We start from the raw sequence: 24,350 nt of genomic DNA, 5'->3' as shown, positions 1-24,350 counted from the left end.
GCCACATGTTCACAGACATGTATTACCTGTTCATTTCTTATCACGTTAACTGGGAAAACACACAGTGGACAAGCCACACATAATGCTATGTAAGGTATGAAAGAACTAATTCTTGAAGACCAACTGGGCTTGGATCTGTCAAGAGTTGCAAAAAGCACTGTTGTGTTCTGACTGAATAGGAAACAAAGTTTTTCCTGGATAGCTCAGCTGGCTAGAGCAGAGCTTTTCAAACTGTGTGTTGCAACATATTAGTATATCGACTGCAGTGTGTAGGTGTGTCACGCGAATGCTCCCCACTCTCCTCCTGGGGCTGGAAAGGGGTTATCTTAACCTCCAGTTTGCTACTAAAACGTGACATTACTGTGTCATGAAATGATGCAAGTCTAAAAAAGTGCGTCACCAACATGAAAAGTTTGGAAAGCTCTGGGCTAGAGCGTGGTGCTGATAATGCCAAGGTTGCAAAAGCCTGATCCCCATATGGGACAGCTGCCTATTCCGGTATTGCAGTCGGTTGGACTAGATGATCCTCAGGGACTCTTCCAACTCTACAATTCTGTGATTCTACGAAATGTTGCTAAACATAGTCGCAATGGATTTCCTAGGATCCTTCTTTCCCATTCAAAACTCAGGTTGATGAAAGTAGAAAGAAATGCTAATTCAGAGATACTGGTAAAACTTCCACCAATTCTCAAATTTTCATTTGCTGTCACTATGAGAGAGATGTTAAACTGTATTTTGGAATCCTTATTATCCAATTAAATAGGACCTACTGCAATGGTGTTGGCTGTCTCAGAGTAACATGTAGATAAACAACGTAATAAAAACAAGAGCAATGTCATACTGATTGCCAGAGCTCGGAGGCACGGTCATGAACTTATATGATGCTATCATTTTGTCAAGCAGCAATGAAGAATGCAAAAGCCAAGGTGACCTTGCAGCCACCTTTTTTTTTTTAATCAAATGAGAAGCTAGTTAAGATGTCTGAGCCCTGGGCCAAGGTCTGGAAGAAGAAGAAACCCGGGGGGGGGGGGGCTTTTACAGAAATAAACTATATCCTATAAAATACACTGCATAGGGATGTTTCTCTCGTCTTGCTTTTATTGTTTAGACTGATCTGTAAAATACTGAAAGCTTATCTCCCACATATGTAATGAACCAGTCAGCTGTATCTCTGCTTAAATTGTATATGTGGATGAGCCATGGATTTTTATGGCTGTTGCCTTGACAATCTGTGAAGTCTTAGCAGCCAGGTAAGAAAAATAACATTGAAAAGGGTGTCCACTAAAGAGACTGTTCAATACTACTGCATTTTTTGCTCTATAAGACTCACTTTTTCTCTCCTAAAAAGTAAAAGGAAATGTGTGTGCGTCTTATGGAGTGAATGCAGGCTGTGCAGCTATTCCAGAAGCCAGAACAGCAAGAGGGATTGCTGCTTTCACTGCACAGCGATCCCTCTTGCTGTTCTGGCTTCTGAGATTCAGAATATATTTTTTCTTGTTTTCTTCCTTCAAAAACTAGGTGCGTCTTGTGGTCCGGTGCGTCTTATAGAGCGAAAAATACGGTACTTCAAGTACAGTGGTACCTTGGTTGTCGAGCATCTCAGAAGCCAAATGTTTCAGTTTTCGAATGCTCAAAACCCAGAAATAAATGCTTCTGTTTTCGAACGCGCCTCAGAAGTCGCACGGCTTCTGCTGAGTTTTTTTCAATTTTCTCCGTTGACTTTGCAGACCGCCCATTGCGTCTCAGTTTTCGAATGTTTCAGAAGTTGAACGGTCTTCCGGAACAGAATACGTTCAACATCTGAGGTACCACTGCACAAGCTTGTCTTATTGGAAATAATGACAGAGGTGATGGGACTGTGGTAAAATCAAAAGGAAGAATGCAGAACTGGTATAATAGATTGACCTGGGCACATGTAAGATCTCTAGTGCATCGAGAGATTTGGGAACTCTCACTTTGCAGATGGGAAAAATTGAAGTCCCCCCCCCCCCCATTGCATAATAAAAAGTAAGAGCATCGGTCAGATTTACTACCTCTGAAAAGGGAGACTGTACTTATGGCTGTCAGCATGGATTCCTCATTCATTACACCTACCTTATTTATCTAATTCTTTCTGAACACTGTTTATGTTAATGAATTCCACAGGTTAATTCTGAACTATGTGAAGAACTTCCTTTTGTTTGTTTTAAAGCTGATGAATTCAAAACAAGTTCCTTGCGACACTTTAAAAATTAACAGATTTATTGTAGCAAAAAAGGGCCTACTTGATCAGAATTAGAAAGCATTAACTAGTTTCATCCTGGGTTGCAACTTTGCTTAGCCAGGCAAGCACAAACCACAGTTCCCAGCTTTGGTAAAATGGCAGTTTACCTTAAAGTAGGATAGGAAGAAGGGTATCAACACACCTGAGGGGAAGAGACAACAGCTCCAAAATGACTCAAACTCATAGTGCCAAACCATAGTTCAGTGTTACTGAATGCCTGAACAGTCTACAGTCTATTGGAGATGGTAGATAAATTGTTCTAGATTAGAAGAAGATCTGCAAGCAAAGGCAGTTCTCCACCGCCAGAAGAGAGAGCTCTGCCAGTGGCCACTTGGGACATATCACTCTGTTCCAGCTAACACCTGGAAATGAATTATCAATTAATTGCGTTGATATTTTTATATTGGTCCCTTCCCATTATGTGTTTTTCTTACTGCAAAGCTGTTTCTGGGTTTGTATATGGAGATTTTATAGAATCACCCCCTACATTTCACTCTCATCCTCATAGCTTGCCTCTACCCCTACACACCCAAAAGAGGGCATCCTGCACGTACCATCTTATCAGGAGCTCCATTCTGCCAAGGTTGGAATCAGGCCTTTAGTGTTGTGGCATCTATCGCTTTGAACTCCCTCCTATTATATATTCAATAGGTGCCTTTTTCGGGCCTGCTAAAGACATCCCTCTTTCAACAAGGCTTCTAAATGGAGCTCTTTAGATATCTGTATTGGATTTGAATTTATTTTATTTTATGCATTTGCTTTTGTTAGTTTAAACTATCCCTACATATTTAGTTGTTTTAAACTGTGTTTGTGTAAGTTTTTATTACATTGCAAAAACCGTGAGGATTTCTCATGGGAAGTGATTCATAAATGAAATGCAGAAATAAACAATGTATTGTTTGATGATGGTGATGATGATAATGAACAATAATTTTATCATTTATATGCTGCCTATCTGACTGGGTTGCCCCAGCCACTCTGGGCAGCTTCCATCAAAATATTAAAATACAAAAAAACTCAAACATTAAAAAACTTCCCTGTACAGGGCTGCCTTCAGAAGTCTTCTAAAGGTTGTATAGTTACTTATCTCCTTGACATCTGACGGGAGGGTGTTCCACAGGGCAGGCGCCACTACCAAGAAGGCCTTCTGCCTGGTTCCCTGTAATCTCACTTCTTACGGTGAGGGAACTGCCAGAAGGCCAGTAATACCACACAGAGTGCATTGCAGTAGTCCAAGCGGGAGATAACCAAGGCATATGCCACTCTGGCTAGACAGCATGAGGGTAGGTAAGGTTTCAGCCTGCGCACCAGATGGAGCTATAGACAGTCACCCTGGACACAGAATTAACCTGCACCTCCGTGGACATCTGTGAGTCCAAAATGGCTCCCAGGCTGCATACCTGGTCCTTCAGGGGCACAGTTACTCCATTCAGGACCAGGGAGTTCCCCATACCTGTCTACCCCGTCCCCTCAGAAACAGTACTTCTGTCTTGTCAGGCAATCCATTGACTGCTATCCATAAGTAGATGGTGACTCTGGGTTTTCTACATTAAAATTAAATATATGACTTCTATTGAAAAGGAGGGTGACTACAGGGCAGGAGGGATCATGTGACTGGCTCTGCCCACATGCCAGTGGCATTCAGGCACATACCACAACCTCAAGATAGCCTCACAGGAAAAAGACTAGGAAGTAGTTTGTGCGTGGAGAGGCCCTGCTCTCTCCACCCTATGAGTGACCTTATAAACTAGCAGAGGGGCTGGAGACATTCCCCCTGCCTTCAGAATCTTATGTGCTGTTGGTTTCCCTCCCTTCCTCTTTCTCTTGTATTTCTTTATTCTTCCAAAGAAAATAATTTTAGAGCTACCTGTTATCAAAGTGGAAAGTTGTAGTTCAAAAGGATTGTGAGCAAAAGCTGCTAATATGAAGCACAGCTTTCATTACCAGCAGATAGCAAGTAGAATTATGAATAGTAAAGAGGCCAGATGGAATAGCAAATCCTGTTTACCTTTCTGGTAATACACGAGCCAGAAGGTACATGATAAAAATCAAAAAGCAATATACTTAAAGCATATTAAAAGGAAATCCTTTTAATGCAATGCAGTATTAACCTACGGAATCTGTTACCTTGGCCTGTAGGTGGTGTGGTAAAAAAACAAAAGAGTTTAAGGAAATAATTGGGGACTAACATTTTTTTTTTTTATGTTACATTTCGAACTTTGTTTGCTGTAGTAACAAACAATGCTTCAGGTAGCAATGCAAAATTATGGACTTTAAGGGTTGTATCCCACTAAGTCATACTCAGAGTAGATCAAATAAAATCAATGGACCTAACTTACGGTAAGTCAACTGATTTCACTGAGTCTACTCTTGAGTATGACTTACCATATTTTTCGCCCTATAGGACGCACTTTTCCCCCTCCAAAAATGAAGGGGAAATCTGTGTTCGTCCTATGGGGCGAATGCAGGCTTTCGCTGAAGCTTGGAGAGCGAGAGGGGTCGGTGCGCACTGACCCCTCTGACTCTCCAGGCTTCAGGAAGCTATCAGCAAGCCTGGGGAGCCCGTGGGAGTTCCCGCGGCTGGGGGGGGAATATTTTTTTCCCCTTTGTTTCCCCCCCCCAAAAAAACTAGGTGCATCCTATGGGACGGTGTGTCCTATAGGGGGAAAAATACGGTAGTCCAGGGGTGTGAAACCTGTGATCCTCCAGATGTTCTGGGGCTCCAACTGCCATCAGTCCCAACCAACAGGGCCAGTGGTCGGGGAGGATGGGAGTTATAGTGCTACAACATCTGGAGAATCACAAGTTTCCTGTTCCTTAGTCAGATATAGCCTAATGGCAGGAGTCACCTAACAAGCCCTGTCAGTAGAAGCCCTGCACAAAAAATTGCACTTGAGCCAACAGGCTTCCCATCTTCTCCTCTCCCATATGCCACCTCAAATTGGCTCCGGGGGGGGGGACGGGGACGACGACGACTCTGAAGAACCTCCAGAAATGGATGAGGAGGTAAAGAGATGGAGGATTGTCCCATCTGTCATGCTACAATGGTTGCACCAGGCAGAATGAACAGAAGAGAGCAGCACTGAATTTCACCCAAAGTTTTTATCCTGGCTCAGTTTTTCAAACAAATAGTTTTCTGTAGGTGTTTTCACAACCTTTGAAAAGAAAGAAGAAAGAAGCTTTCCTGGTGTTGATAGTAGTAGTAGTAGTAGTAGTAGTAATAATAATAATAATAATAATAATAATAATAATAATAATAATAATAATAATATACCATGCTTCATCTGAAGACCTCAGGGCAGTTCACAAGATAAAAATACAGGATAAAAGCACAAAATAGATAGCGAAAACAAAAACTAAACAATACCACCACCACCACCCAAACACACTTAAAACATTTCTGCCTAGTGCCTGGGGAGAGCATTCCCACAAGTGGAAAGCCATTGCAGAAAAGGCCTGTTCTTGTGTTGCCACCCTGCGAACGTCTTGAATAGGCACCAGAAGAAGGGCCTCAGATGATGATTGCAGAGTCCAGGTCAGTTTACATGGGGAAAGGTGGTTTAGCAAAGGCTTATTTCAATGTCAGCTCTGCCCCCCTCCTTTTCGCAAGTGTGGCTGGCTTAGCACTTGTGTCTGAACACAGGGCTGTTTTGCCTACCCAAACCATGATTGCTAACCAAATGGAAGTCATGTTAAGGATCCTTGGTTTGGACATAACACTAAGCTAGCCACTCTGTGGACTGTCTTCTGGCTCACCAATGTGTTGGGTACCAGTATACAGATCATGCACAGTATGGCTTAACAATCCACATTTCTGGCTTAGCATTACATCCAAACATGGCCAATGCATGCAGAGTACTTTGAACTACTAACAAAATGTGTTGTGCATCAGCAAAGCCAAGGTTAACGGAGGACTGTGATCAGTAACAGGAGACTAGAAAGCCTTGCTGACCTTGTCTTTCTTTAAAAAGGCTGCAGATTTTGAAGGTCCCGGCTCAACAAGCTTTAGAAATAAAATGGCTTCTGGGAAAAGATTTGTCAATACACAGAAAGGATAAAAACTGTGCAAACAGGAAAAGGATACATTTACAACACTAATGCAAAGCATCTGCAGTTGCTAATCATTTTGTAATCTAAAACTGGAGAAAAGTATGGTGGTCATAAAAATAGTTTCTTGGGATTAATGGTGAGATAGCAGCCAGTGGCTGATTAGTGTTTTTTTTATTAAAAAAAGACTTAGTTGAGTGGCAGCTGATAATACAGCTGGCTTTATGAAGTACGTCTCTAATGAGCACCTTCTTGCCCAAATTATGCTGTCAAATAAACCTCTTCCTTTCTACAAAACAGTTTAGTCAGACTAGCTCCCACAATAACGTTTTAAATAGATGGTTATGAAAATAAAAAAGTATACTACAAGTAACTATAGAGATTAAAAACTGGCATACAATGATAGCCAAGAAGTAAATACAAAAACCAGGGGAATTGAATTGGTTTTCATTTCACTGCCAATAGAAACTTAATTTAAAATGGAACAATGAATTTTAGCAAAAATTCTGCAGATTAAACATGTCTCCCCCCATGGAAGTAGGTGTTTTGGTTTTTGAACTTTTTTTCAGAAGCCGAACATGCTCTGTTTTGAGTCCCCCTGTGTTTCCTGTTGCACTGCTAATTTGCGCCCCCCCCCATTGTAATTCAAACCCTCCATATCAGACTGCAGTGTTCTGAGGTGATATTTGAGCTTAGATTTGGTGCTTTTGTTTTCGCTATTTATTTTGCGTTTTTTGTTTTGAGGCTTTTTCAGTTAATTTGTTTTTGTGACTGTGTAGATCCCAGTTCAACTACTGATTGATTGATTGATTGATTGTGTGACTGCGGAAATGGATAAAAGCCCCCCATCCAAACAATTACTGCCCAGGAAGACTCTCCTGAGTGAGTGCTTGAGGGCCCTGCTCCTCCCTGCCACTTACCACCTGGCCTGGGGCGGGGCCTGGGGCCTCATAAGGACTGCGTGCTGCTTGCTGCCTGCTGCCCAGGAAGACTCCCTGAGTGAGTGCTTGTGGGCCCTGCTTTTGCCACTTACCATCTGGCTTGGGGCGGGGCCTGGGGCCTCATAAGGACTGCGTGCTGCTTGCGGCCTGCTGCCCAGGAAGACTCCCTGAGTGAGTGCTTGTGGGCCCTGCCTTTGCCACTTACCATCTGGCCTGGGGCGGGGCCTGGGGCCTCATAAGGACTGTGTGCTGCTTGCGGCCTGCTGCCCAGGAAGACTCTCCTGAGTGAGTGCTTGTGGGCCCTGCCTTTGCCACTTACCATCTGGCCTGGGGCGGGGCCTGGGGCCTCATAAGGACTGTGTGCTGCTTGCGGCCTGCTGCCCAGGAAGACTCTCCTGAGTGAGTGCTTGTGGGCCCTGCCTTTGCCACTTACCATCTGGCCTGGGGCGGGGCCTGGGGCCTCATAAGGACTGTGTGCTGCTTGCGGCCTGCTGCCCAGGAGGACTCCCCTGAGTGAGTGCTTAAGGGCCCTGCTCCTCCCTGCCACTTACCACCTGGCCTGGGGCGGGGCCTGGGGCCTCACAAGGACTGCACGCTGCTTGCTGCCTGCTGCCCAGGAAGACTCCCTGAGTGAGTGCTTGAGGGCCCTGCTCTTGCCACTTACCATCTGGCCTGGGGCGGGGCCTGAAGCCTCACAAGGACTGCGTGCTGCTTGCTGCCTGCTGCCCAGGAAGACTCCCTGAGTGAGTGCTTGTGGGCCCTGCTTTTGCCACTTACCATCTGGCTTGGGGCGGGGCCTGGGGCCTCATAAGGACTGCGTGCTGCTTGCGGCCTGCTGCCCAGGAAGACTCCCTGAGTGAGTGCTTGTGGGCCCTGCCTTTGCCACTTACCATCTGGCCTGGGGCGGGGCCTGGGGCCTCATAAGGACTGTGTGCTGCTTGCGGCCTGCTGCCCAGGAAGACTCTCCTGAGTGAGTGCTTGTGGGCCCTGCCTTTGCCACTTACCATCTGGCCTGGGGCGGGGCCTGGGGCCTCATAAGGACTGTGTGCTGCTTGCGGCCTGCTGCCCAGGAAGACTCTCCTGAGTGAGTGCTTGTGGGCCCTGCCTTTGCCACTTACCATCTGGCCTGGGGCGGGGCCTGGGGCCTCATAAGGACTGTGTGCTGCTTGCGGCCTGCTGCCCAGGAGGACTCCCCTGAGTGAGTGCTTAAGGGCCCTGCTCCTCCCTGCCACTTACCACCTGGCCTGGGGCGGGGCCTGGGGCCTCACAAGGACTGCACGCTGCTTGCTGCCTGCTGCCCAGGAAGACTCCCTGAGTGAGTGCTTGAGGGCCCTGCTCTTGCCACTTACCATCTGGCCTGGGGCGGGGCCTGAAGCCTCACAAGGACTGCGTGCTGCTTGCGGCCTGCTGCCCAGGAAGACTCCCCTGAGTGAGCGCCTGAGGGCCCTGCTCCTCCCTGCCACTTACCACCTGGCCCAGGGCGGGGCCTGACAGGCCTCAATAGGACAGTTGTTACTGCCGGAGAGGCACAGAGTGTTTTTAAAATGTTTTTTAAAAAATTTTCTTTGGATTTTTTGTATGTGGGGGGTGGGGGTGGGATGGATGTTTGGTTGGGCTTGGGGAATTATTATTTTTTTATTTTGATGTTTTTGTAATTTTTACATTTTTTTTTTGTTTGTATTGTTTTATTGGTTTTGTTTGTTTGTTTAAGGTGTTATTTTGTTTTTAGGGGGAGGGTTCAGGGCTGCCGGGGAGTGGGCCCCAGCCCACAAAATGGCTGGGGCATGTTCCACAGGGGGGGATGCACTGGGACAACCGATCTCAGTGATCACGGGTAGGAGGAGGAGTTACGCTAAGACCAGACCATGTCATTACAGAGGAGGCAGGTTTAGTCGTTGTCTGAGGACTATCCCTGCCTCCGGGTCTGGTCCTGTCCGGATGGATACTAGAATCAGCAAGGGATACCCACGTGACCTGAAGGTGCTGCTGTGCAATGCCAGGTCAATGATTCGTAAGACCACTGCCATCCATGACTTGATCATGGATGGAGGATTTGACCTGGCATGTGTAACAGAGACTTGGTTGGATGAAGCAGATGGGCCTGTCCTTGCCGCTGCTTGTCCACCAGGTTTCTCTTACGCACAGCAACCCAGGTCACGTGGACGGGGAGGGGGGGTTGCAGTGATTTTTAGGAAGTCATTAGTTTGCACCAGGCGTCCTATTGGGAAGACCCAGTTTTCTGAGTGCATGTTCTGGAAGTTGGGCAATAGGGGCAGTACAGGATTCCTTTTGGTGTACCGACCTCCCCGCTGCACCAAGGATTCCCTGCCCGAGCTGCTTCAGGTCGTGGCGGATGTTCTCCTGGAGACACCTAGCCTGGTCGTCCTAGGGGATTTTAACATCCATGCCGACACGACCTTACAAGGGGCCGCTCGGGACTTCGTGGAAAGCATGGCCTCCATGGGGCTGTCCCTGAATAAGTCTGGCCCAACCCATAGCCGTGGACATGCCTTGGACCTGGTGTTTACCTCTATGGATGTTGGTGATCTGACACTAAGTAAAAGCGAAATGAAAGAAGTGCCATGGTCAGATCACTTCCTGGTGCAACTGGACTTCTCTGCGACCCATCCCCTCTGCAGGGAGGTGGGACCAATTCGGATGGTCCGCCCCCGCCACTTAATGGATCCAAATGGTTTCCAGAGAGTGGTAGGGGATGCTTTATCCCATGTTGATGGCCTTTCAGCCGATTCCCTGGTGGCCCGCTGGAATGTGGAGTTAACCAGGGCTATTGACTGTTTGGCTCCGAAGCGCCCTCTCCGATTGCATGGAGCCCGGACAGCCCCGTGGTTTTCCACGGATCTGAGGGCAATGAAACAATCGTTGAGACGGCTAGAGCGCCGGTGGCGGATAACTCATTCCGAATCTGACCGGACACAGGTTAGAGCTCAACGTCGAGCCTACCAAGTGGCGATAGCGACGGCGAAGAAGAATTTCTTCACCGCCTCTATTGCATCTGCAGAAAACAGCAGCAGGAGACTTTTTCAGGTGGTTCACAATTTAGCGGAACCACCTGCAACATCGGGGCCCAGTACGGGCCACATGTTCTCCTGCAATGATTTTGCAAAGTTTTTTGCAGATAAAATCGCCCAGATTCGGGAAGAAGTAGACTCCACCGTGGGAGCAGGGCCGGGGCGGGAGAGTGCTAGAGTTCTGTCTAGTCAAGTTGAGTGGGATCAATTTCAATCTGTTACCTCCGAGGATGTGGACAGGCTGCTTGGACGAGTGAAACCAACCACCTGTCTCCTGGATCCTTGCCCATCCTGGCTTATAAAAGCTAGCCGGGAAGGACTGGGCGATGGGCTTCGTGGGGTGGTGAATGCTTCCCTCCGTGAGGGAGCCTTCCCAGACCCGCTGAAAGAGGCGGTTATTAAACCGCTTCTTAAAAAACCATCTTTAGATGCGGCCACGATGGCCAACTATCGCCCAGTCTCAAATCTTCCATTCCTGGGCAAGGTGATTGAGCGAGTGGTTGCTGAACAACTCCAGGCACGCCTGGAAGAAGCGGACCATTTGGATCCCTTCCAGTCGGGATTCAGGCCTCATCATGGGACTGAAACTGCCTTGGTCGCACTGGTTGATGATCTCCGGCGGGCTAGGGACAAAGGTGAGAGCTGTTTCCTAGTTCTGCTGGATCTCTCAGCGGCGTTTGATACCATCGACCATAGCATCCTTCTGGACCGTCTTGAGGGGCTGGGAGCTGGGGGCACTGTTATACAGTGGTTCCGCTCCTTCCTCCTGGGCCGTGTTCAGAAAGTGGTGGTGGGGGATGAGTGTTCAGACCCTTGGGCCCTCACTTGTGGGGTGCCTCAGGGTTCTGTCCTCTCCCCCATGCTTTTTAACATCTATATGAAGCCGCTGGGAGAGATCATCAGGAGGTTTGGGCTGGGTGTTCATCAGTATGCGGATGACACCCAGCTCTACCTCTCTTTTAAATCAGAACCAGTGAAGGCGGTGAAGGTCCTGTGTGAGTGTCTGGAGGCGGTTGGAGGATGGATGGCGGCTAACAGATTGAGGTTGAATCCTGACAAGACAGAAGTACTGTTTTTGGGGGACAGGAGGCGGGCAGGTGTGGAGGATTCCCTGGTCCTGAATGGGGTAACTGTGCCCCTGAAGGACCAGGTGCGCAGCCTGGGAGTCATTTTGGACTCACAGCTGTCCATGGAGGCACAGGTCAAATCTGTGTCCAGGGCAGCTGTTTACCAGCTCCATCTGGTACGTAGGCTGAGACCCTATCTGCCTGCGGACTGTCTCGCCAGAGTGGTGCATGCTCTGGTTATCTCCCGCTTGGACTACTGCAATGCGCTCTACGTGGGGCTACCTTTGAAGGTGACGCGGAAACTACAACTAATCCAGAATGCGGCAGCTAGACTGGTGACTGGGAGCGGCCGCCGAGACCATATAACACCGGTCTTGAAAGACCTGCATTGGCTCCCAGTACGTTTCCGAGCACAATTCAAAGTGTTGGTGCTGACCTTTAAAGCCCTAAACGGCCTCGGTCCAGTATACCTGAAGGAGCGTCTCCACCCCCATCAGTCTGCCCGGACACTGAGGTCCAGCGCCGAGGGCCTTCTGGCGGTTCCCTCACTGCGAGAAGCAAAGCTACAGGGAACCAGGCAGAGGGCCTTCTCGGTAGTGGCGCCCGCCCTGTGGAACGCCCTTCCAGCAGATGTCAAAGCGATAAACAACTACCTGACATTCAGGAGACATCTTAAGGCAGCCCTGTTCAGGGAAGTTTTTAACATATGACATTTTACTGTATTTTTGGTTTTTATGGAAGCCGCCCAGAGTGGCTGGGGAGGCCCAGCCAGATGGGCGGGGTATAAATAATAAATTATTATTATTATTATTATTACTATCATCAGTGCAGGTAAGAATTTTTTTTATTTTTAATCATCTACAATACTATTTTATTTATTTTATAGTACAGTACATTGATTATTGCTTTAATTTTATGGATCAATGGTCATGTTAGATAGTAAAATTCATGTTAAATTGCTGTTTTAACGGTTGTTTTTAAAAGTCTGGAACGGATTAATCCGTTTTGCATTACCTTCTATGGGAAAGCATGCCTTGGTTTTGGAATGCTTTGGATTTTGAACAGACTTCCGGAACATATTAAGCTTGAGAACCAAGGTAGCACTGTATTGCAATTTTAGAAAGGTTAATTCTTAACCCTGATGTTTTTATGAACAGTCATAACACAATATGCATGCAGGGGTAAAGATGATCAAAGTTCAGCTGAGAATTTCCAACTTTGAATACATTTGAGCATAAAACAGTCACAAATTACAGGCTGTGTTCACATGCAACACTGAACATGGTTTGGCACTACAGGAGAAAGGCTGAAGGAATGTCAGGCTCATGTACAGTGGTGCCCCGCAAGACGAATGCCTCGCAAGACAGAAAACTCGCTAGACGAAAGAGTTTTCTGTTTTGGAGGTGCTTCGCAAAACGAATTTCCTATGGGCTTGCTTCGCAAGACGACAATGTCTTGCGAGTTCCTGCAGGGTTTTTTTCCTTCCCCCCCCCCTTTTTCTAAGCCGCTAAGCCACTTATCAGCTGATCCGATCAGCAGATAAGCCGCTAAAAGCCGCTAATAGCGCTAATCCGTCAATGGGCTTGCTTCGCAAGACGAAAAAACCGCTAGACGAAGAGAACCACAGAACGGATTCTTTTCGTCTTGCGAGGCACCACTGTACCACTTACTCTCTCACATACTGTTGACCAGGACTTTGAACTTTGTTTAGCAATAAGCTTTCTTTCCCATTCAGGAATAAAACGTAATAGCAATGCCATGCTGGATCAAACCAAAGGTCCACCTGGCTCAGCATTCAAATGTTGTATTTCCATCCTCTGTATCCACTCGTCAGATTTGCTACCTCTGAAAAGAGAGGCTGTACTTATGGCTGTGTAAAGGTTTCGTGTGTTTGTATACGGGGAAAGGCATTGTGACAGGCACTCGTCAACAGAATCTATATTTCTGCTTAATAAAAAGACATTTGCAAAACAAAATGATGGTTTTGTCTCACTGCATGGCATTCTGGGGAACCGGGGAAAGACTAGAGGTGCAATTCCATGTAAAGGTTGCTACACTGACTCCCTCTTGAATCCTTGCAGATGCAGCAGCTGAGAAGGCAATGCCATCTATGCTATTTGTAGACCACACAAAAATAAGATTGTTGTGTTTAGTACTAATACTAATCAAGAATAAATCATAGCTATGCAAGACCTTTAATTAGCCAAATACTGACCAACTAAACAAAGAAATTGAGTGCATGAAAAAAGAATGCTCCAATTGTCCCAATAATAAAAATGGGGTGGGGGAGGCGAGATATCTGCCAATCTACTAAAAGAGGTCACCTGAACAGTCTTATGGAGATTCCTTATGAGTGATCAATACTTACATCCTGAATTGGAAAGCATGGAGCTGGACATAAAGCTGGTGTTAGTTCGCCAGTTGGAAGACGTACTCTGTATAGCAGAAATGTCAGCAACTGTTTTCTTATCCTGCGAAAGGGGATGAAATTCCTGCTATGAAAGAGCTGGTTTTGATGTATTTCCTTTTTATCTTTAAGATTAAAAGCAGCCTAGAGCCAGGGTTATATAATGTGGCAGAATTCTTTTAAACTGATAAAATCTGGTTTCACTGTTCAGAATGTAAATCTAGTAGTTAGCATTAAATCTGATTTCCTCCCAGATTCTGCGTCACTGTCAACACTTAGAATTCTGGGAGAGGTCATCCTCTGTACGTGCGACTGTGAGTTCTGCACATTCTTGCTGCAACCTGTGGAATAAACGGGAATCTCACTCTTGTCGTCCCGTCCCGTCCCCCCCCCCCGATCTTAAACGTGCAAAGCAGCACATGGTGATGAATGGGGCAGCCCTAGAAAGCACAGAGACACACATACAAGGATGGGTTTTTTTTAACAGTAGCATAAAGAATACAAAAGTAGACCCTTTCAGTTCAGTTCTGGCCTTAGGGCAGATAAGGTGATCAAGAGAAGTTAGCAATGAAAAGCTATTTTCTGCCCTATTTCAAGCAAGTGTGTGAAATAAACATGTACATCTGAATCATTTTGTCCTATTGGCAAACAAATGAGAGAAAAGTAAGCCATCAAGAAGAGTGGATGGTCCTGTGGCATTCCAGATCCTACTGGACTACAACTCACATCATCCCTGAACATTGGCCATGCTAGCTGGGGTTGATAAATATTGGGAGCCCAACATTATCCAGAGTACCAAAGGTTCCCAAACCATGGTTTAGTTCCTCTTGTGTTCATGAAAGTCTAAACAAAAATGAAACTGTTCTGTACTTAGCACTGAACTGGGTTCTTAATATCCAGTATAGATCAAGTCATAATGTTTAGTCTAAACAGAGAGAAGGAATAGATTATTAGTGATGATGGTACCATACTCTGATTGGGCAAACTCCTTCAAACTTGGCACTACTTGTACTGAGGCTTTTAATCACCTCCACCATTTGCAGCTAGAGATTGTGAAGTATCTAAGTGTCCGCAATCTCTGGCTGAAAAAGGGCAGCAGCCTGCATGCCCCAGAATCTGGGTTGGTAGCACTATCAGCACCTGTGATCTCAGGGAGCAGAAGGCCATTAGAGTCTGACCATGCCTGCATTTTGCAGTCTGAGATCCTAGGTGCTGCCAACACCCATGACCTCAGACTGCAAGGCAGCTCTGCAGAACCACCACTGGAGTCTTCTGGACTGTGCTCGTCTACTGCAGCCTGAGATTATGGCTGCTGCCAGCACTGTCTGCATCCGTGTTCTGAGACTGCCCAGGGGCTCCTTGCTCCTGAAATGTTCAGGACTGCTTGCATTTTTACACATAGCTCCTAGGTAGCCCAAATTGTCGCAACCCATGATATTGAGTTGCTACTGGCACATCCTAAGGTGGAGAAGAACACTTGAAAACTCATTTCTCAACTCTTCAGCTTGTACAGCAACCAAGTGATTTTTAGTAGGGTTCCTATATTGAGCTTTTTTTCTTTTTTTTTAGGAAGACCCCAAAATTGTTGAGCTTTTCTTTTTAAGGAGGCCGCCGAAATTGTTGAGCTTTTTTTGGACAAAACCCAAAAACGTGATTTTGACTCGCCTAAGATCCCAGAAACGCACCCCCCCACTCCGATGTCAGTATTGCCTTTGAAATCCCAGTAATGTCTGGGAATATCCGGACGTATGGCAGCCCTATTTTTACCCATCTCTAAGTATGATGGGGTGGAGGGAGAGGCTGGAGTGTCTGCCCTGCCAGCAAGGGTTTTTTAGTTTACAACATCACAGAGATTTAAAGAACTAATAATACAGCATGGAGGACATATTCTTTCTCATAAGGCAGTAGGTTTATGACTTTCAGAAGAATATCCTTCACAAGAGTTTATTTGTGCTGCATGACATATTATTTCCTTTTTTTACGCTTAGACAAACGTGTGGAGGGAGCTCCATACTCAGGCTAAAGCAGGTTATAGAATGCCTGGGACCCACAAACGAGGGACGACAATCTCCTTCTTTACCCAATTTTAGAGTTTTCCTTGGTGAGTGATGGAGACAGAGTGCTGGTGTTTAGGAGACTACTTTGACCTAGCAAGCCGTATTGTATGTATTTATATTCTTCAAGTGAATAGAATTGGCACTTTGCTGTAAGTGATTATGGGCTATCAAGAGCTCTAGTCATTAGTGTGTATTTCTCTAGTAGCTTCACATACAAAGGAAGGCTTAAAGAAAGTGGTGGTAAACTTACTCTGAAATCTTCAAGTCTGCGCTTTGAATCTTCGAGATGCTGATGTAAGGAGCCCATAATTTCCTTGTATTTACTATATCGGTCTTCAATATTGTCTGTCTGGTTGTAAGAATCCTGAAAGAAAAGAGAACTTTTTAATATGGGCAAAATATGGTTATCTGTTATTTAAAAAGACAAAATGACCAGCGCAGCCCGTGGCCAAGGTTGATGGGAGATGTAGTCCAATTATATCAGGCACACAGCATGCTGACTACCCCAGCTCTACTGGAGGGCCTGTGGCTTCAGTAGGATTTGTAAGAGATGGCCCTCTGGCCTTGAAACTTCTATGCTGCATAGCAGCAAGCACAACACTGCTACTATTTAAAAGGACAATTGCGTCTTATCTTGAACTTTCGCTCTCTGGTTCTGCAATGGGGCAGTCTTCAGTTCTTGGGTCACAGGCAATGCCCTGGCAAAATGCAAGGGGGTGAGGTGTACAGACTAAATTGCTGACCCATAGGAACGTTCTCTGGGCAAAAATGAGAGTTGGCAGTGAGTATCTATGGACTAGTGGACATGGGTGGCGCTGTGGGTTAAACCACAGAGCCTAGGACTTGCCGATCAGAAGGTCAGCAGTTTGAATCCCCGCGACGGGGTGAGTTCCCGTTGCTCGGTCCCTGCTCCTGCCAACCTAGCAGTTCAAAAGCACATCAAAGTGCAAGTAGATCTGCTCTGGTTTTCCAGAAGTGGCTTAGTCATGCTGGTCACATGACCCGGAAGCTGTATGCCGGCTCCCTCGGCCAATAAAGCGAGATGAGCACTGCAACCCCAGAGTCAGCCACGACTGGACCTACTGGTCAGGGGTCCCTTTACCTTTACCTATCTATGGACCAGTGCTCTGGCCTCCCAGAGGTGGTTGTGTTTAATCAACCCAACACTGGAATCACAAGAGAATGTTAAACAGAGAAAGCCATTCCGCTCTGATTTGGTGTCAGTTTCATAGAATACTCTTATTCCCTGCTTGTTTTGCCAACATTTGGGCAATGTAATACATCAAAGACCTCTGATTCTACTTTCTGAGGCAGATGTGGCAACTCCTTTGGCAACTCCAAAAGTTGCAGAGTATCAATCCCAGCAAGCACGGCCAATGGCCAGAGATGATGGGAGTTGAATTTCAGTGACATCTGCAGGGCCAACGGTTCCCCACACCTGTACTAAGGGGATGGAGGAAATCACCTTGCATTTCTTTGAAATGTTTCGGTCTTCAGCAGAGCAATTAAGCACCTGTTTGAAATGACATTTTTAAAAATCAATCTGTACTTAGTGAACTAATTTGTTCTAGTGGTACTTCTGAATTGCTTAAGTACACTGATAGTTTAGAGCCTTGTGACCTATGTCATGTGTGAAACACAGTGCTAATTAACAAAAGCAAACAATGGAATAGTGCTGCTCTGGTATTTTGCATGCTAAATATCTGGCATGAATTTTGTCCCCACCATGGAATGGCGTATTTACCCAATGTAATGAACAAAGCTTGATATTCAAACACCTTTCCTATTGATTTTGCAGTTTTTGCAGGCTTATCAATAGGTAACGCCAGCTGTGAAACCACAAGCATCCAGTGTGTCATCATTTGGGAAGCAGTGCTTGGAGACTGAATGCCATCATGTCCAAACAAAATCTACCTCTTTTCAAATATTAACACAACTAAGAGCTGGTGCCACACTAATTTTTTTTAAAAAATCAGCTTATTGAAACACTGTGAACAGATCAAAAACTCTGGCAAAGAAAAGACATAATCCTCAGCTATTTAATTTGAGTAAACTTTAAATTGCTGTACCATTATCAGGTAGTTCTGTATTATGAACTGGGATTCAAGCCAGGGCAGAGGACTGTACTTGGGAAGGATTTCTTTGATTTGGATAAAGTGATGGGGGCAGAAAGGGAATTCATTTACAGCAGGGCTGGAGAACATTTGGCCCCAAGGATGTTGTTGGACAATCAATATGACCAATGATCAGGAATGATGAGAGCTGTGGTCTAACATCTGGAGGGTCACAGGTTAACCTCCCCTGGTTCACAGAGCAAGCCATTCAGGTTTACCTACACTTCAAAATCTAATGAAATGTCAATAAAATAAAGGGCTAAAAAGCAATACTATTTATTCATGCATTTCAACCATTCATCTACTGCTTAACAGCACGGTTTCTAAGCGGTGTACAATGAAGTTACAACACAGATAAAATCCGTTAATGTTAACCATACAAGTAGAAAAACTAATTTAAAATGCCCAAATGCCTATTGAAATAAAGACGTCTTCACCAAGCTGGGAAGCTTCCACAGAATTGGGCCCACAATACCACACACACAGCTCCTGGTGGTTAAGACCTGGGCATCTGAGCCCAGCTAAAAGTCACTCCCCTAAGTATTTCATTGATCAAGCAGGCGCATAAGGATCCAGTCCTTAAGGTATCCTGGAGTTGTTAAGTTGTAACTTATGAACCTTGACTTGGCCTGGCACTACAGTATATGGAAAACCAATACAATGCAAGCTTTTAAGCACAGGAGTTATGAGCAGGCTGTAGTCTATTCCCATCAACCATCTAAGCTACAGCATTTTACACCAGGAGCTTTCAGACCAGGACCAGGGTAGCTCCACATGCAGTCTGTTTTCAAAGCAGACTTTACACTTTATGCCCCCAGCGCAATATATTTCCCGCTGGCGCAGGGGAATGCCAAACAGTTTCTAACAAAAAAGAGATGGTAAAACTTTCTCACTCCAAAATCTCTGAAATCTTCTAAAAGATTCAGTTTCTCAGGAACAGACTCCAGATGATCCAAAGCCACTCGAGTACTCTGAAGAACAGAAGAAAAGATATATCCATATAACTTGGTCTTATTTATTTTCTACACTTATAATTATTCAAAAGCACTGTATCCAGGAAGTACCTATATGAATAAACCAGCATTGAAATTCATAGGACGGTGGATGTTGTCAACAGTCCAGGAAGTAGATGGGGAGGGATCACACAAAGTATGCATGTAAATAAGGTAGGAGAGAGGTGGAAGAAGGAAGAACTATTGGAAGTGGATCCTTAGTGCTGAAGGGCCCCTTGCTTTGGAAATTTTTGGGTAGTCACTATGGATGTGCTTAATTGTTAGCTATTCCACTCGTGGAAATATTGTTCTTACAGTAACTGTGAATCACTTACCCCAAGTACTGTACTACCAGCACGAAGCGAAATCTGACTGTTCATCTTGTGGTTCCCCGAGCAACTCTTTGGCTCCCTAGGCTGCTGCTGCTGATTTTTAGCCCTGTTTTCCTGCTCCTCCTCCTTTGCCCCCACAGTCTTTCCCCTCTTTGATCTACAATTGGCTGTGGCCACCCTCAGGATTTTGTCTGTGACTGTCTTTGATACCAGACAGATCAAATGCAGAGAGAATGCATCATTGACGTGGGTCGCAACAGCCATAGGATTATATACTGTGCAGCGCTTAAGAGATTCTTTAAGGAAAAAAATTAATTGGTTTATAAATCATTTTAAATAAAAATAAATAAATAAATAAATGGCAGTGGGGACACGGAGGACAGCTAGGGAAATGGCATCAAAACAATGTGAACATGTTAGCAACTAGTGTCAAAAATAGATGGAGGGACTGCAGACGGATACTCATGAAAAGATGCAGGAATTTGATATCCCATGCATGTTTTGAACAATTATCTATCATCCCACCTTTTTTCAGCATATATAAGGTGCCAGACACAAAATCAAAATAGCACGATACAATTTTAAAAATACTGATAGCAGATATCTCATTTCTAGATTATCATACAAGGAAGATGCTTTGCAGAATTCTGTGTTCCCCTACTTCATTCAGCAACTGATTGATGAATTGTTGCTGGATTGTTGAAAACTAAAACTTTCCCTAGATACACTAATTCCAGTGGTTAGGTTGTGGAACGATGGGTTTGCAGTTCAGGTAAAATATTGTTCTGTCTCAGCAGTATGCATCAAGTACTGCAGCATAGTTCTCTATCTGCCATACAAAAACACCTTATTAAAAGCTCAGGCCCTTGTGACTTCAAACCAAGGTGCTGTAACACTCCAAATTGCTCAAGCTAAGATAGTTGTGACTTAAATAGTTTTTTGCTCATAATAATTAAAACAAATTGTTGCAGTGAATATGCTGTGAAAGGCAAATCCACGTAACTAACATTACCTAACAAATGTCCATCATTTGCAATTTTATAGTATTTAAAACCCCCAACCTAAGAAACAGAAATGCATATATCACCAGCAAACCAATATTTGATATTTATTTCTCATTAACGGCAGCCTTTTTTTGTGAAAATATTTACAACCATTCCAAAACACAGTGAGCTATTCACAACAGTATGATCTATATGTTTAAGTCTGGAACATACTTAAATATTGGTTTATGTCTTTGGTTTATGTTTTTGGCTCTGGAGGCTCATTGCATCTTTTGAAATGTTGACATTTCCATGGTATCTATGAAGTCACCATGCTGGAAAGTTTTGTTTCTCAATCAGTAATTTTTGCATTTAACTTTCAAGTTGTTGATTTCCTTCCTGTATATTGGTGTCAGTGGGTATCAGTTCTGTTGCAAAGCTTTTTCCACATTCACCAACACACACACACACACACACCCCTTTTCTTTCAAAACCCAAAGACATTGCCTTTGCTTTGAGTGCTTTTCCTCATTTCTGCTGTGGGGGAGATTCTGTTGTATGACACCTCTGCCTCTTTGTTTTTTCCTTTCTTCTCCCTTACTACGCCATCAGATTTCCCTTGCTGCAAGTGCATGGAAACAAAATCCTTCTGATCTGTGCAGCTACCGAAAACAAAGTTTTTTCAGTTTGCTTTTCTCTGACTCCCTCCATTTCTCAGCTGGGATATCAGTTCATGCTCTTCTCTAGCCAACTAGAGTTTGCTTTGGATTTTCTCATAAACCCCCAGCCCTCTACCATGTAGGGTAACTTGTTAATCCTTTGAATCTAAGTCATCCTTGGGGCAACACTGGGACTTGGACGCAGGGATGTGGCATTATACATCTGGTTTGCTGAGATGGATCTGAACACTTGCAGCCCACTCCCCACCCCAAAAAAGCTCTATGAAAAAGGAATGTCTGCTCCTTGCCACTTCCGAAGCCACATTAACAAATTAAGTCACAGGATGGAACACGCACAGAACATGATGCACAGAACCAAGTTCCAACAAGAAGAGGGGTGTGAAAGCATTGACCTAAAAAACAAACCAGATAATCCAAAATAAAATCAGTGCAAACAGCTGATAAGTTCTTCCAGGTAAGACACGGGAACATAGGAAGCTGCTTTGTACAGAGTCAGACCATTGGTCCATCTAGCTCACTGCTGTCTACACTGGCTGGCAGTGGCTCTCCAGGGTTTCAGGCAGGAGTCTCTCCCAGCCCAACCCGGGGATGCTGCAGACCTTCTGCATACAAGGCAGAGATGCTCTGTGTGGCGATCACCTGGACGTTTGACGGTCTAGTGACCCTGTGCCACCACTGTAATTGCTTTCTTTGCTGCCACCAACCCATTTCTCAAGCGTACACACGGAGTCCAGTCAGTTGTTAACATTAACAAATAATCAAGTTTATTTTATAGGCATGAACAAGCTTATGGTTTCAGTTAATTTCTCTTGTCAGTTTCTTAATCTTAGTTCCTTAACTGTCCTATTCGTTCCTAACAACTTGAAACTGATTATCCCAACTAACTATCTGACTCCACCTAACAGTTCCTCTCACAACACAACTCGACCAACCCACAGACTTAACCTCCCTCTTCCTTCTCCAACTCCCAACCCTCAACTGACTTCCGCACAACTCTGCCTCTCACTCTAACTCCTCCCCTCTGTTTCCATTGGCCAATCACTTCACACTCATTTAACCCATTCCTTATGACCCACCTAGGAGGCAAACGGCACACTCTGTCACAGAGCTACAGCTCGGACATGCACCCTATCACTTTCAAAACAGCTTTACCCAGGCTTTCTCAACCTCGGCCCTCTAGATGTTTTGAGACTACAATTCCCATCATCCCTGACCACTGGTCCTGCTAAATAGGGATCATGGGAGTTGTAGGCCAAAAACATCTGGAGGGCCGAGGTTGAGGAAGCCTGGCTTTACCTGTTATCAGTGTAGCCTACCACCAAACCAAGTAAAACATAACTACGAAAAGGGCAAGCACAGAAATCGTTGTTGACAAAAATAATGACTGGCATTCAATTACATTTTATATTACATTTTTTATTTTACTTATAAATATATTATTGTTGTTGTTATTGTTATTATTGTTATTAGACTATGTTAGGTCCATTAACTGAAATAGGTCTACTCTGTGCAAAACCTGTTTAAATACCACCCAATCTTTTCAAGCAAAAATGAAGCAGCGGTAATAAGTAGTTGTTGACTACATAAAAAGACTGAAGTATCACATATTGCTCTGACCAATATAGATACTTTGAGATTTACAGTTCTACTATGAATCTCTAGGTCTATCAAAAGTATATTCAAATTTAAAAAAAACACTGGCCACAACTTGTAATATACTAGTTGAATATCTTGCAATGATCAACTAAGAGCTCTCTCCTAAGGCCCTTCCTTAACTTTTCTTTCCAAAGCTAAAAAAAAACTGCTCGGAGGTGTCTGTCCATGTCTCTCCCTCATTAAATTGCCCACCACTGTGCCTCTCCCACAAAGAAGCTGCACTCATTCATATTGCATGCTTCATTTATAGTGGCCTTATGTTCATCAAAGCCTTGATTTTCCACTCCATTAATTTATGATGAGTTGCATGGTTTGCTACTTCTTCCCAGAGCCATTTGTAGCCCTGGTCTTCGTAAGGGCTCGAAAAGGTTGAGGGGTATCTGAAAAGAGACAGCAGATTCTCAGCAAGCTTCTCACTGCAGCTTTAAATGATGGGAAAGTTAACTGTGTGAAACAGAACAACCAACCCAAATGCTTAGCAGTCATCTTGGAGGGGGCAATATGCTTCAGGGACATTCTGCCACATGAAAGAAACTCAGGAGCTACCAACTTTGAACAAGATCACTCCCCCTTAAATGTTGTTCCTTTCCCCCTAGTCAGAGACACATTAAGGGTTTACATTATGAAAGTTGGCAAGTAACCAAATCCATTGAAACGTCAGGTTCTGGTTAAGATTTTCTGTTCCCAAAGAGGCTACTTAAGCAAACTTAGCAACTGAGGTGGGAACCTGTGCTTGTGTTGGGGAAATTCAGACCTGACACTTGAACTGCCCTACATAGTCCACAATTCCTGGGTTTTCAAAACTTTTTAAAGCATTATATATACAACTGGGAACTTTCGTGGTAGGAGGATTTAAGCCGGCTGAAAAACGAGAACGGTGATCTTTGCTATGTGATCCCAGCAGCTGAAATGTAGTGCGCAGCCTCGCATTAACTATGACAGCGCCAGCCACAACACTGGCATGTCTTTCTCTACGGACAAAAGCATGCATGTGAGTCCAAACTTCAGCTTAGCAGGTAGCTGGAAGACAGCAGGGTAATTTCTGAAGGAGGCTGCAGGAGTAGAATTCCTGTCTCGTTATGAAGGACACAAATACAACCGTGTCCGGAAACAAATCTGCAAAAAATTGAGTTTTGCTTGCTGTGAAGAAGAAAAGAAGGACCGAAGGGCAAAAGCGCACGTTAAAAGAAGGAAAAAGTCATGTTTTTAGCTGACCCGCGGAAGTGGTGCAACAATAATTTAGTGGCACACACAGCAACCTCCTTAATATGGATTAAGTGACATATTTGTATCATTAATGATAGCACTCTTCTCTATTAAAAGAGATAGGTTTAGCCATGCAGAACAAAGTGCTAAAAAGGATGGGGGGAACACCTGACACAGAGGGCAATTAAGTACCGCTAATTATTTCCCAGAAACTGCAAAGGATGTGCCATAATGCATACAACTAATCCTGAAGAGAGCAATCATGTCTGTCTGCTCATTATTTAACAGGGAACAAAGGGCACTGATACAGCACACTGATGAAGCTGATAAGTGGCAACGGTTCCAGTTGTACCAATAGAAGCAGCATTGGTGGTAATTTAGTTAAAAGCACCCTGCTCCATCATGGCAGTGAATGCTATTAATCTTCCCTTGTTTTCTTAACATAAAAGATTATTTACTTTCTAAGAGGTGTTCTATGTTCTCGGAGAGAATGATAAAACAAATTACTCATTTTCCATGACTTCATATAAACACTTTGATGTTTCAAGAGCATGTGAACAGTTAATCCTCCTTATA

At 44.7% G+C, this 24,350-nt stretch overlaps 1 protein-coding gene across 6 annotated transcripts in view; it reads right to left on the bottom strand.

Moving 5' to 3' along the window:
• Positions 1–24,350, bottom strand: part of CEP128 (centrosomal protein 128) — a 191,390-nt gene that overhangs the window by 4,089 nt on the left and 162,951 nt on the right. For 5 of the 6 annotated variants that reach the window (XM_081172676.1, XM_081172678.1, XM_081172675.1 and 2 more), the window contains 3 exons: positions 18,819–18,896; positions 16,062–16,175; positions 13,716–13,818 (listed from right to left, as the gene is read on the bottom strand). In XM_081172676.1, the coding sequence (XP_081028802.1) occupies positions 13,716–13,818; positions 16,062–16,175; positions 18,819–18,896 (295 nt within the window). Of the gene's footprint in view, positions 1–5,350; positions 5,419–13,715; positions 13,819–16,061; positions 16,176–18,818; positions 18,897–24,350 lie in introns of those variants that run through there. The other variant, XM_081172677.1, reaches the window with a different exon arrangement.

This window comes from Podarcis bocagei (assembly GCF_964188305.1).
Source record: "Podarcis bocagei genome assembly, chromosome: 1".
In the NCBI taxonomy this organism is placed as follows: Eukaryota; Metazoa; Chordata; class Lepidosauria; order Squamata; family Lacertidae; genus Podarcis; species Podarcis bocagei.
This window is presented reverse-complemented; position numbering and strand designations above follow the sequence as displayed.